General features: G+C 40.9%; 1 protein-coding gene across 4 annotated transcripts in view; it reads left to right on the top strand.

Moving 5' to 3' along the window:
- The window catches only part of HECW1 (HECT, C2 and WW domain containing E3 ubiquitin protein ligase 1), a 279,914-nt gene that overhangs the window by 182,338 nt on the left and 82,999 nt on the right, over positions 1 to 14,577 (top strand). For all 4 annotated transcript variants that reach the window (XM_052795694.1, XM_052795687.1, XM_052795670.1 and 1 more), the window contains one exon: positions 4,581 to 4,750. In XM_052795694.1, coding sequence (XP_052651654.1) covers positions 4,581 to 4,750 — 170 coding nt within the window. The remainder of the gene's footprint in view (positions 1 to 4,580; positions 4,751 to 14,577) is intronic.

The raw sequence follows: 14,577 nt of genomic DNA, 5'->3' as shown, positions 1-14,577 counted from the left end.
GAGAATCTCTTTGCTGAGCATGACAAAATGTGACTCGCACACCCAAATCATACCTCTCCCCTGACCAGATGTGCTCGAGCTGTGTCTGTTGGAATTGATATCCCCACCTGGTTCCATGTTTTGCCACTAAGTACACGCTAGTTTCCAGGTTGCCACAAAAATAGAGTCTCCATCGCTATCCAGTCATCAGTGCCCCAAAGTTTGTGATGCTGCATGGAAGATGGATTTGCAGAATGATCCTTTACAAGGCAGACAGGGAAGTCTATGGCTCACCTTAGGGACAGAGGCTACATGCATGCAAGTGACCTAGAGCAAAGCTTCCGTAGGTCTCATCGACACCCAGAGATCAGCATGTATGTAAGGGAAGCCCTGAAGTTGGAACAAATTCATAATTCACTTGGGGGAATGTGGCGGGTTGACCCTGGCTGAACGCCAGGTGCCCACCAAAGCCGATCTATCACTCTCCCCTCCTCAGCTGGACAGGGGAGAGAAAATATAACAAAGGGCTCGTCACTCAAGATAAGGACAGAAGAGATCACTCACCAATTACCATGACGTGCAAAACAGACTCAGCCTGGGGAAAATTAACTTAATTTATTACCAATCAACCAGAGTAGGGTAATGAGAAATAAAACCAAATCTCAGAACACCTTCCCTCCACCCTTCCCTTCTTCCCAGGCACAACTTCACTCCTGACTTCTCTACCTACCCCCCCAGCAGCACAGGGGGATGGGGAGTGGGGGTTGGGGTCAGTTCATCACATGTTATCTCTGCCGCTTCATCCTCTTCAGGGGCAGGACTCATCACACTCTTCCCCTGCTCCAGCGTGGGGTCCCTCCCACAGTAGACAGTCCTCCACAAACTTCTCCAACGTGGGTCCTTCCCACGGGCTACAGTTCTTCATGAACTGCTCCAGCATGGGTCCCTTCCACGGCGTGCAGTCCTTCAGGAGCACGCTGCTCCAGCGTGGGTCCCCCATGGGGTCACAACTCCTGCCAGAAAACCTGCTCCGTGGGGCTCCTCTCTCCACAGCAGGTCCTGCCAGGAGCCTGCTCCAGCGCGGGCTTCCCACAGGGTCACAGCTTCTTTCGGGTACCCACCTGCTCCGGCGTGGGGTCCTCCACGGGCTGCAGGTGGATATCTGCTCCACCGTGGACCTCCATGGACTGCAGGGGGACAGCCTGCCTCACCGTGGTCTTCCCCACGGGCTGCAGGGGAATCTCTGCTCCGGCACCTGGAGCATCTCCTCCCCCTCCTTCTTCACTGACCTTGGTGTCTGCAGGGTTGTTTCTCTTACATGCTCTCACTCCTCTCTCCGGCTGCCATTTCTGTCTGTCCCACAACTTTTTTTCCTTCTTAAAAATGTTATCACAGAGGCATTACTAGTATCGCTGATTGGCTCGGCCTTGGCCGGCGGCGGGTCTGTCTTAGAGCCAGCTGGTATTGGCTCTGTCGGATACAGGGGAAGCTTCCAGCAGCTTCTCACAGAAGCCACCCCTGTAACCCCCCCCCGCTACCAAAACCTTGCCACACAAAGCCAATACAGGGAAGCAGCAGGCAGCAGTTACTATAAGCCATTTTTCTGCAATGAAGTGAGCCTAGCTGGATTAGGATGCATGTACTTACAATTACTGAAAGTCTGCAGCAGTGAAAGCGTCTGTGGTAGCTGTGTCTCCACCTGGATTCCTTCCTTCCATCATCTTTCATGAGAGATGGCCTGACATTATTAAACTGTTAGATGTATATAACCTCTTTCATGCTAAAGTTGATTTATGAGTGAATGGGAAACTGACATTTGATATATTAATAACTTCTTTTAAGAGACTGGATGAAAATACACCTTTGCAAAGCATACATGAGTTATCTCGGTAGCATTTCCTCATATGCCTCCAAGAAATACACTGTAAAGCTACAGTTTACAGCAAGGCACATTCAAGCCTTCTGGAATTAATTGGTTTCACCAAAGATTTAATTTCCGTTAACCTCAAACCATCACTTAAATATTTAGTATCTTCAGAACCTTTTTCTGAGGACAAGACAGATAAGAGAGAAATATTTTCATTTGGGGAAGCAGAATAACTGGGATTCTTCTATTGGGATGTTACACAGCAGGGGTAAGAGAGTACCTGAGCCTTTGGTTACAAGTTAGAGCATCCATAGGTTCCATTTCAAATTAAATGGACTTCTGGATATCTGCAGATGCCCGTGTAGCTTTATTCAGAGAATTTGCATTTTTGATGCTCTGTTTTTCACAGTGCTGAGAATTTGTGGTGAGATATGTAAGTATAACTGGGATATTTGTCCTTGAGAAGGCTATTTCTGCTATCCCTGTGTATGCTTTGGACATTAAAAATTGAAGTTTCTAACTGACATTTTTACAAAATTTGTTGTATTATGCAATTTAAGCAAGAAAGTGACACAAAACTTCCTGTTCTTTGCTTAGCTAAATTATTTTTTCTCACCCAATTACAAAAATTAGACTACTAACTAAGGTTAGGAGTACCTTCACCTTCGTGGTTGTGCTTAATTCCCATGACTGGAAAGATGCTGGTAGGTCATTGTAATATGTATGTTCTTTATGATACATAATATAAAAATATACATAATTGAGTGCTAGTTATTTTCTTTTCTGTCTATCAATAGACCATTTATTTGCACAGTGGTACCCAAAGATAGTGCAGTCTCTCTTTGAAGGAAAAAAAAATTAGAAACATATACAGCAATAAATATTTCAGTGTCAGAATCTTTCGAGGAAACATCAGAGAGAAAGAAAATAAGATCCCAGAGGTCTTTCTCTCTTCTCGTATGTTAGCAGCTTGACACTATTACACTGCTGGGCCTTGTCATTCATAGTGCTTTTGCAATCTTGGTTTCTATTCCTGGAATGTATTTCTAACAGTACAGCTTCCAAAGCAAAAGAGTTTGCCGTATAGGATTTTAGCAGGGCGGATAGATGAGGTACATGCTGGTTACATAGAGATTGTACACTCAGAAAAAAAATTCAGTGTTATCAGTTTGAACCAGATAATTTTCTTTGTGTAATAGTGTTGCTAGGACCATGGCAATACATACTGTCAGCAAAGTACTTTCAAATAGGTTATTAGTAGTGATATCTTCTATTTTTTATTAATTGTTAGAGAACATCACAAGAATGAGATTCTTAAAATACAGTCTGTTTCAGGACCATCTGTCCGACAGCTTTTGAATATCTGCAACATGAGTTGTGTGCTGAAATAGATTATTAAAACCAATCAGAACAAACACGGTTCTTTTTCACTTGCACATTTTATTGTGTTAGCTATTACCATACGTTAAGGAAGCAAAATACAACTGGGTGAATCTTATCCCTCTTCTTGATAGAGCTGTTTTCTGGAAAAAATGCTGATGTTGGTGTAGAATGTGTATGATTTTCAGATTCATCCAAAATATTTGCCTCAAGGGTTTTACATGGTCTCCTGCAACCTGCCAGAATAATTGGGTTTTTAATCAGAAGGGAATTAAAAGACTGTGAAAATTAATGTTTTCAAAACCTGCCTAAAAGAAAAAATATGTGTTTAAATTGCATGTTCAGGTATACATCTAAGCAGTTTTGGAAACTATCTTGAGTAATACTTTGTATCTCTTCAATACAGCAAGAGAAAGTAGGCAGAATGCAGTTCAGTGCTTACAGCTCTATGTGAAATAAAGCTTTAAACAGAGGAGGAGAAATAAATTAGCTACTGAACTCGCTAATAGGAATAGATGCTTATATTTTCCAAACAAAGCTTAGAAATGCACCTGGCAAAAGAGAAGGCCAGAGGCTTTAGTTTGTAGCTGTTGAGCCAAAATTAATGAAATACTGGTAGGTTGGTTTGCATTTCATTGGTTTCACAGGGACAAATCGTAATGGACTTTGTGTCCTTCGTAAGAACGTTGTGAGTAAATTTTGAAAAAAGTGCCTGGGGATTTTTTTGTCTGCATGACTCATATTACACTCCCTGGGAGTTCTGCAGCTAGAAGGCCCTGCTTAAAATTTGGATATTATATACAAGAGTTTTCCTAAGTTACTAGAGGTAAAGTTAACCCGTGCAGGGAAGTAAACATTTTAAAGCAGAAAAAATGTAAAATCACTTCTCCTGTAGAAAAAAGTGGTCTAAAAGCTAAGATTCATAGAAAGATAAAATTGATACCTAGGAGAAATGACATATGTTGGGTGCCAAATGCCCTGTCTATGTGATTAAATGAATGGATCTCTTTTTCAGAGTAGTCCTGCCACTGGAGTCAGGCCGAGCCAGTGCTTAGCTCCTTAGAGGAATCAGCAGATCACTTAAATTAAGTTGCATAAATATTGATTTAGAAGCCAGATCACTCTGCACAATCAGGTTGTAAAATTTGCAATTTCAGTATATAATCATTTGTAAATCCTAAATCACAAGATAGTTACGGTTTGGCTTTACATTACCTCACAAGAACCATAGTGAGTTTTTTCATGCTCCTGCCATATTATTTGAATTCTTTACCAGTTTCCCATATGCTTTTCCTAACATCCCAGAGAGCTACCTGGAGTGTGAAAAATAATCAGGTTATTTACCTTTTTTCAGATTTCCAGGCTTTTGGTCTGAAGAAAGGAATGTTCTTCAATCCAGATCCTTATCTGAAGATTTCCATCCAGCCTGGAAAACATAGCATCTTCCCAGCGCTTCCTCATCATGGACAGGAGAAGAGATCTAAGATCATGTGTAATACTGTTAACCCAATCTGGCAAGGAGAGGTAAGCAGTTTGAGTGATGAGCTGAAACTTTTCTTAAAACATGGAAATGACTCTAGCGGTATGCCTCTGGTTTTTTTTATTCCTTTCTTGGCTAAATAGTTGTTGACCTAACTGTGCTTGATGTTTTTCATGAATTCTTGTCTTAATGCAAAAGGCTTAATTAGCCACGAAGATGAATGATACATTAAAACTTTCAGTATGGGTTGTACTTTGTGGATGTAATTTATGAAGTTGTTAATTATTGAAGGCAGGCAAAAAACAGAATTGAAAAATAAACTTGGATAGCGTGAAAGGCTGCTGCTAGATTGTCACAGTGTTCTTATACAGAGAGGAGACATTACATAAAGCAGAACAAGTACAGCATACAAATAAAAAGAATCTATGTGATTGAAAAGCATCAGTGGCAATATAAACGAAAGGCAACTTTGGCACATTTGCCCATCACCTTGAAGAAATACTCTCTAGTCTGCTGCTTCTTGTTGAAAGGGCTTAGTAGGTACTAATGAGATCTGAGAGTTCAATTGCTGCCTGCTGTTTTTAAATTACACGCAAAATAGCAACAGGCAACAAAGAATAAGGAATCTCTTTGAAATTAAAGGAGCCTGACATAATGGGTGTGATTTACTGGTGTTCTCTGTCAGACCAATATCTCCACTGCAGGAAAGAGTAAAAGTAGATAAACAGACTGAACAGATTTATTCAAATTAAAATGCAAATTGTAAAGTAGTTTAGGGATAATTAGGTCAAACTGTATAGACATGGAAGTGTGAGTGGGGGAAAAAAGACTGCAGAAATGTCACTGAATACTCCTACCTGAAGGAGGATGTTCAAGAAACTAGGTACCACATCAGGTTGTGTGACAGGTAAGCCTGTGTGTGGGAGCTTATATGGCAGGGGCAGGGGGGGACAACCTTGAAACTAGTTGAGAAAAACACCTTCTAAAAGGACTTAATTAAGAGGAAGGCCCTGTCGTAAGGCATCCACCAAGCTGTAATTTCTCTTTGGCTCCAAGCATCAGATGTATCTGGCTGAGGGGTCCCAGGTCAAGCTGAGGAGCTCGAACTGACATGGAGGATCAGGGATTTGGCAGAGATCTTTCAGTAAAGTGCATAAGACACAGGCCTAGAGGCGGGCAGGCATGAAGGGGAAGCTTGCTGTATGTGTGTCACACTCAGTACGTGTGACGCTGGGAGCTGGCAGCAAGTGTGGATGCCAGGAGTTGACACTTACAGGAAGACACAGGGTATGAATGTGGTCCCACCGTTCTGTATCAGCCAGAGTTAACTGCTGAGGTGGCATGCAGGCTGTCCTTATCCAAAGAGGGCTGTGGCAGCTGTGCTGATGGAGACTGAAAATAGACCTTTTAGAAGCACTCAATACTGGTCAGAAGTCTTCTGACAACCCCTAGCCAATGTAATTCATTCTCACTTCAAGGTCCTTTTGCACTGCTAGAGGATAAAATAACCAAAGAGTAAGAATGTGGCCCTGATAAAATGTCAAGGGTGTCTTCTCCTCAGGCCACGCAGGATGGCTGAGTTTGTGGGCTGACATTTCTTTTTCAGTGGAGTTTGACAGCAAGAAAAAGAGAAACAATGAAGTGGCCTGATTATGGACATCAGAAAGCAAAAGAGCACAGCTGGCTTCTAGCTTTTCTGTTCAGCCCCTTAGTTTTCTTGATTGTGTGCAAGCACGCTGCTTCTCCCTTTCTGTTGTTAGCCTGTTAGTGGCTAAGGAGTCTAAAACAGCCGAGCTGTCATTCAACATGTTCTCCTTCTGCATTCTCTTCAGCTGATACTGGGATGTTTAACTGCATGTATTTGTGTTGCAGTCTATGCACATCAGCTAGTCTGAAGTCTTTGTTTTGCTACTGAATACCCACGTTGGTTTCTATTGCACAGAAGACCCTAGGCCTGATTTTTTTCAGCTTTGTCCCTTTATGGGAGAAGGAAGACTGCAAACTGTTGCTGAATCGTGGTGGTAGCCATTCTTCTGTCCACCCTTTTTACTGATGGATGTGAATATATGAAATGAAAAATACCGAGGAATCATAACCATTTCATCAAATGGATCGGTCACTAGTTGTTTTCCCCAAAAAATATTTTAGGCAGTATATTATTTCAGAAGGGTGATTCTTTCTTAAGGTTCTCTGTCACTACATGTAAACAGAAGCCAGATGTTCTTTTTTTCTTTTTTTTTTTCAGTTGAATGACATACCTGATTTGTTTTGGCTGCTAAACTTGAAAAAACCTGGAATAGGGAAATAAAACTATAGAAATAGCTGCAGACTGGGATCTTTATATATGTTCTTGATTACCCTTGAGCAAATTCAGAAGTGAAAGAGTTGACTCAGTTTTGTAGGGCCTTAACACCAAAATAAAGTCCTACAGACTGAGAGATGACTCATTTACTTACCTAATTCGTTCTCCTATTGCCCCTCATACACTTACCAGGTTGTTCTATTTGCATAGTAACCACCTGCATTATAAGAACTCTCTGGGAGCACCATGATACCTCAGGCAATTTTTCATCTGTCTCATGTAATATTGATGATCATTTCACAGGCTGTTCAAATACCATTCAGCACAAGTTATCCTGACTTAAAGCTATTCTTCTATTGCTCTGTTTTGCAATATGTTGTACAAGAGGGCATAAAGAAATGGAAATTTCTTACTAATTGAGAAGTAGCATGTGACATTTTGATACTTGCAGCAGGGCTCTGCGTGGTGTGAAATAGCCCTCACACTGAGAATTGTTCACTGAGAGAGGTTAAAACACAGGTGGTATCTTCTGCTAGTAGAGAGGTGTCATTTTGTGATGTTTCTATATGTTTTCACATGCTCACAGAAGCATAAGATCAGATTCTGCTAAGCCAAAGTGCTGAATATTGCCATGTGTAATGGTGACAAGAGATGAGTACTTTGGGGGAGATCCACGCTACCTACTGACAGTGCCTAGGCCTCTATGGGGTCAATGAGGAGAAGTAGGCAGCTGCAGAAAATAAAAATAATAACAAGTGTCTTCAGACAGGGAACTTGTTGCTGAATCAGGGTTAATGGTCCTGCTTGTTTTCTTACTCCTGGCTCTGCTTTCAAACTGGTGCATTCTTCAGCAACATCTGTACTGTTAAATGAAATAAGTGAGTTCCTGGAAACCACGTGCCACTGGACAGCTTGACTCTAAACCCTAGGTTAAGCAGACATTGTGCTGGCAGTCCACACAGTTGCAAGAGCGTAGTGGGTGAGTTGTCCTGTCATGCTGATTTGAGGTAAAATGCAAAGGAAATCTCAGAAGGAAGTGCCCACTTTCCAAATCTCCCATACATCTAGTAGAATTGAGAAGGGTGAATGTTGATCGTATCTCTTCTAATATTGATATTAGAAAAATAATGACACTATTCTTGTATTATTTCATATTGAGACAATGTGTCTGCTGTCACATTCTTTGGAAAAAGCTCCTTTAAGAAGATTTAATTTGTCAGCAACCAGGAAAGTGTTAGATAGTTCAGACAAGCAATAGAGATCATTGGGGATCATAAGCAACAAAGCAAAGTGGCTTAAAAAGTAGTTCACATACCTCCAGCTGGGTAGGAAATTCTCTTGATGGTTTTGCAGATAAAGTACTTCAGGCCTCTGGACTTTCTCTTAGACATATTTATGGTATTTCTTTCTTAACTGTGGCAGTTTGAGCTAACTGCTTCTTCAGTTTTTGTTCATTTACTAGTGAGTGGATAGAGACCCTCAAGGAATGGCCAGTGAGATGGCTATAAAAAGTGGCTGTTGCAACCATCCAGCATATTTAAAGTAGTAGAAAATGTCATCTGTTAAATGATGCATTGAATTTCAACTCTGATAATTCTAGCTCTGGAAGAGTAGATTGCCTTAAAGTGGGAGGCAAGTACTAGGATAAAAACGATCTCAACTCCCTGCAGCTTCCCTGTTTGTTTCTTTGCCTCAGCCTTTACAAATACTGTTAAATTATAGCTGAGGCACAACATAGTGTTTTGTGTGGCTGCTTTATCACTCTGAAGATAGCTGCATTTCATTGGTGGATTAATTGATGTGTATAAGCAGAGGTGTTAAATGCAAGAGCACTTAACAAATAGTAGTTAATGTGTCAGATCTGATAAACAGAATTACAGTATTTTCATGTGTGTAACTTTTACTCTCTGCACCTCAGATAACCCACAACCTTTCAAAAGTACTGCACTTGAATGAATTCTCACGTAACCTATCTCTTCAGATTACTAACACAAAATCATAAGAAGGAAACAGGGGCTCAAATGCCAGAGGGAGGTGGTTTGGGGAGAGAGGGCTTCTGTAGTGCAGGCTGTCGTCATTGATAGAAACATCAGGTTTGGATGCTGCCTGCAAGAATGCCAAGATGACATGAATGCAACTGACTGAGTGCTGGTTTGTAACTGCTTTTTTTTATGATGCAGATTTATAACTTGAGCACTGATTCTGTGATCATGAATGCTGGTGCATGATGGACCACCCAGCAGTACTGGGACTGAAAGATGCTTTGTCAAAGTAGCCAGATTGTGCCATGTGGGGTTTATGTTAGCTCTCTATTTCTCCTGAGGCTTTATGTTGGTTGGTATGATGGGTGCTACCTGATATAGCACAAACCTAGAGTGATGCAAGCAAGGGATACTTGATCAAAGGTGAATCTTTCCAGAACAAAGTTAAACCATTAAAGATGCTTTAATATATATGAATCAACAGTATGAATTTAAACAAAAGCAGGTTATATTTGATCTAATATTCAGAGCGCTAGATGCCAACAGTACTACTATGGCCTCACAGAATCATTGCATGATTTCACCAGAAGTCCAAAATAAAAAAAGCAATAGGAACATCACACTGACTGATCTACTTATTTATTGTTTAACTTAGATAACCCCCTTTTTTCCCCCTTCTACTGGCAAATACAAAAGAATCTGTTGCAGAAACTTGGAGGCCTTTACACCTAAGCGTAAATCCAGTATAGGTGCAGCGAAATCCAGATCCCGAATTCAGTATGACTTTTGCCAAAGATGTCATTGGGACTGAGTAAAGCCTTGTGGGTGGTAGCTTCACTGTATAGCATTTCTGCATACATGGCCAGGTAAAGTATAAAATATAGTTTGACTACACAGAAAAGCTGTGATTTTACAGCTACAATTTTCTGAATATCTGGTCGTGATTGCAGTGTGAAAGCCTGAGAGAGCTTCACTATCTTCAGGAATGGGTTTGCAGTGTGAAAAAACTGTCTAGATTTTTTTTTAATACGTTGTTCTTCTAGAAATGCATTTTAATTGCAACGTCTGCATCTAGAAGACTATCAGTCTTGCTGATCTTGTATGTTAGTGCTCATGAGAGTCCTCACAGAGTTTCAGTCTATGCTGTTGTCCTGGTTTTGGCTGGGATACAGTTAATATTCTTTCTAGTAGCTGCTATAGTGTTGTTTTGGATTTAGCATGATAATAATGTTGATAACACACTGATATTTTCAGTTGTTGCTAAGTAGCGTTTAGACTAAGTCAAGGATTTTTCAGCTTCTCATGTCCAGCCAGCAAGAAGGCTGGAGGGGCACAAGAAGTTGGGAGGGGACACGGCCAGGGCAGCTGACCCAAAATGGCCAAAGGAATATTCCATGCCATATGACGTCATGCCCAGTATATAAACTGGGGAGAGTTGGCCAGGCGTGGTGGATCGCTGCTCGGGAACTAACTGGACATCGTTTGGCAAGTGGTGAGCAATTGCATTGTGCATCACCTGTTTTGTATATTCCAATTCTTTTTTATTATTATAATTTTCTTCCTTTCTGTCCTACTAAACTGCCTTTATCTCAGCCCACGAGTTTTACTTTTTTTCTGATTCTCTCCCCCATCCCACTGGGTGCGGGGGAAGTGAGTGAGCGGCTGTGTGGTGCTTAGTTCCTGGCTGGTGTTAAACCACGACAGCTGTGCTAATAAATTCATAGACAATGTGTGAGAGATGAAGAAAAACTCCAGCTCTTTAAGCAGTGTTTGCACTTGATTTATCCAGAAGTTCTTTTAAATTTCTAATGTCTTAGGGCTGAAATTTGCCATTAATAAAGTAAAAGACATCTTGCAAAACTATCTAAGCCATCAGAGAGAATTCATGATGAGCCTATTAACTAGTAACTCTGAATGTTGTGGAATACATGAAATAGACAAGAAGGACTTCTTCTATTCCTTGTTTCCTATACAGAGAGGTAGTGAATCTGAGGGAGAAATCTAGGAAGCCAATTTGCTGCAGGCCCTATCCCAGTTTGAAGGAGTTCAGTAGAAAGGATTGAATCAGACTTTAGAACAGCAACACCTATTTATGTGCACCCCTTTTACTGTAGGAAAAAAAACCCATTGTGTCATGCCAGAATAAGGTACCACATTGGATCTGGCACCCTGCAGTCACTGCTGAATTCTAGGACTCTCTCAGAGTATGTGTAGGCATGTCCCAGTCTTTGGCAGCAGTGGAGCTCTGTGCTTGACACGACTGACTCTGGAATATTTTGTATTACCATTGAGGAGTACTGTAGTAAGTTTAAGAAACTGGAATTCCCCATGACCTTATCCCGTTGTTCATATGAGTAGTGTTGTATGGGACACGTAGATGATATGTAGAGGAGGTGTTTGAATGGGGAGCAGAGTAATACAGGTGGAGTGTGGCAAATGCATTAAGAGTGTAATTGTTTCACTGAAGTATTTGAAACTAAAAAACCCACTAACGAAATATTCAGCTGAAAGACTAAATCTGTCTTCATCCATCACATGTAATTTACAGCCTTTTAAGATTTACGTCTGCTTGTATTGTCCCTGTGGCATGATGGATATTGCAAATAAATTTTCTTTTTAATTCTATTGCTTATTCAACTCCAGTTCAAGAGCCTAATTCTTCCTGTCATCAATGTATTAATTTATCTACCTTTCACCAGTTATTATACTGACTGTTTTTGAAGAACTTGACTTGCACTTAACTTGTCTAATTGGTGCTAATGGACATACTCCATTTCAACAGCTTCTTTGATAGTGTTATTGAGAGCTGATCACTGTGATCTATCCATATTCAGGGATGCAAATAATATTGGTAAAAATAAAACATGGGAATTAATCATCACCATTAGTTGGCTTTCTATGAAAACTATTCTCAAGTTCTGGAAATTATCCTGTTGTCTTATAAATGGGTGCAGATGTATTCTACCAGGTCAGCATTAGCATGTGCCTTCATTCTTTACCATACATAAGTCATGCATTAAACCCTCACAAGATCTGTTCACGTTAAGAAAATTAATCATCTGTGTCTGTAAAACCATTGTTGGGTCTGGAAGCAAATAGGCACTGAAAAATAGATTACTGTCTGAAACTCCTTCAGTGGTGTTTACTACAGTGTTTTCAGATCTTGATTGAAGATGGCAGCAATAATGTAATATCAGATTTACATTTAGGTCACTGAGATGGTGTGAGAGTATGAATGTATCAGCTTATTCTTGGTAGCTTTGATTCTGATTTGTGTCTTTGTGAGAGTGAATCTGCAGGAGGCGGCTGTGTAAAATCTGTGTAAATGAGAGGAGAATCCTAATGACTTACTACTGACCAGAGCCAAAACTGATGATACACTGCTTAGCCCAGGAAGACTTAATATGTTGCTGTGCTTCTCTCCATCATGTCACTTTTGCTCTTCCCTCTCCCTCCCTTCTCTATATTTATATGGAAATAATTAATTACGGCATGTTGATTTTGGGTGCCTGAGAAAATAACAACTAAAGCTTTTCCTTTGGCTGGGACATTTTAAGGCTGTGCCTGGTACAGTTTCTCCAGTGTCTAATGTTCTATAATGCTGCAACTTTTCTCGTAGTGAGGAATTAATAGGGTCTCTCTCTCCTACCCTACTGCCTCTTTTCATTAAATGTGTAGGAACAAAGCAACCATTGGACCTTCTGCCACTCTAACAAATGGGACAGGCATTGACAAATGGCTAAAGAAGCGGGGAAACTAGAGAGTCACAATGGCTTTGCTTCTAGAGCAAGTCTGTTTCCTCCTAGCCATCATAATTCCAGAGGGGTGCAAGAATACCCTAAAAAGGAAATAATTGAGTAAGGCAGTGGGAAAATAATACAAATACTAACTTGTTCTGTAGATCATGATTCTTAACAATTCAATGGGTCCATCTACAATAGTATTTTCATTCCATTCAAGAGAACAGTTTAAAAGCAAATCTCCTCATCTCCCCACTAAAGACACCGCTTGGCAGTCTTAAAGTGCATGAACTGAATTGCTCTCAGCAGAAAGTAAGCCAAGAGATGTGTTTCACGAGCGCACCTTACACTTTTCCCATGATAATGGGAGTTCAATCCAGGGCACCAACCTGGAGTTACTTCATGGTAAAACCCTTGCAACATGTCTGGATGTGGTAATGAGGTGCACAGCTGCTTTGCTCCCCAGATCCACTCACATTGTACCACACGTCTTCCTAATGCAGACATGGCCAATGTATTCCAGGGACCAGGAAATACCAGTCTCCACAAGGCCTCCTTACTGCTGCTCATGACGTGCTATTTTTCCCCAGTATGCCAGGGATCTTCAATCATTCCTTGTGTTCAGACTTTCTGCACGTAGCTTCCTTTTAGTAATAGACCTGACAGATAACCATTTCTTGTAACAGTCCTAATACATTTTTAGGGGAAAATAAAAAGGTCACCCCCTCTGGAGCTCAGCACTCAGAGCTTCCCTGCAGTCTCTTCCAAAGCTCCTAACTCTGGGGGTTTTTCAGTCTGGGGTTCTTCCAGTCCAGACACAGGGGCAGCTGGTTGACCACCTCATCCTTCCAGCGGTGCTCCTCACTGTGAGGGTGTCCATGATCTCCACTCATCTACATCTAACCTATAAAGAGGAGCCCTCTCATCCCTAGCCAGCAAGGATCCAACAACGGGACAGCTGATACGCTACATGGACAAGATGGGGTCTAAGACTGTTTCTAGAGCCAGGCACCCTGTGAGAAACAGGTTGTTCCTAATGGTAATTTCTTGGCAGTTTTGTTGAGGCAATCTGCCATCTCCGCTGTGCAGTGTGCTGTGTCATCTATCATCTGAAGTTCTACGAGTCATTTTGTACCAAGCAATAGTTGATGTGATATGCAGGGTAATGCACTGTGACTAATGCAACATTGTAGGTAATTACTGGTTTGGGCTAATCAGAGAACAGAGATTTAACTTCTTGTTTGTTATCCATTCATCCACTGACTGCTGTAGATGATATATAAATTTTGGGTCTAGAGATATTTTGTAAGACTTTTTTTTCCTCCACATTGTATATAATGCATTTTACTTGAATTTTGGTTAGGGATCAAGTAAAAGCAGCAAGTTCTAGCCATCACTTAAAATTTTTGTGGATTGTTCTTCCCAGCTGTCCTGTTTTCTGCCGTTATCCAAATAAATACATAATCAGTCATTAGAAAAAGTCTTTTCCTTGGGTGGGGCTTTAGCCTTGAAACTATAGCAGTTTTGGTAGATGACTTTGCACCTGTGTTGAAATACAGGATTTCCTTCTAGAGTTTTTGTATTCAAGTACAAAGAAAGCCTCAGACGAAGTCACAAACCACATCCATGCAGCCATTGTCAAGTTTGGTGGAACTCTGGACAGCTGGAGAGGCTAAAGCTTTTGAACAAGTCAGAACAACAGAAGTTAAAAATTGCCTGAAATTATATTTTCGCTTTGGTCTTTGTGAAAAAAGCCCATTTATGTAAACTTCAGTACACCCTTCTACAGTTAGTCTCAGTGTAAACTTTAGTTTAATGCCTTTGGATTCCATCAGGTTCCATGAAGT

This window comes from Harpia harpyja, chromosome 1 (assembly GCF_026419915.1).
Source record: "Harpia harpyja isolate bHarHar1 chromosome 1, bHarHar1 primary haplotype, whole genome shotgun sequence".
NCBI lineage: Eukaryota > Metazoa > Chordata > Aves > Accipitriformes > Accipitridae > Harpia > Harpia harpyja.
This window is presented reverse-complemented; position numbering and strand designations above follow the sequence as displayed.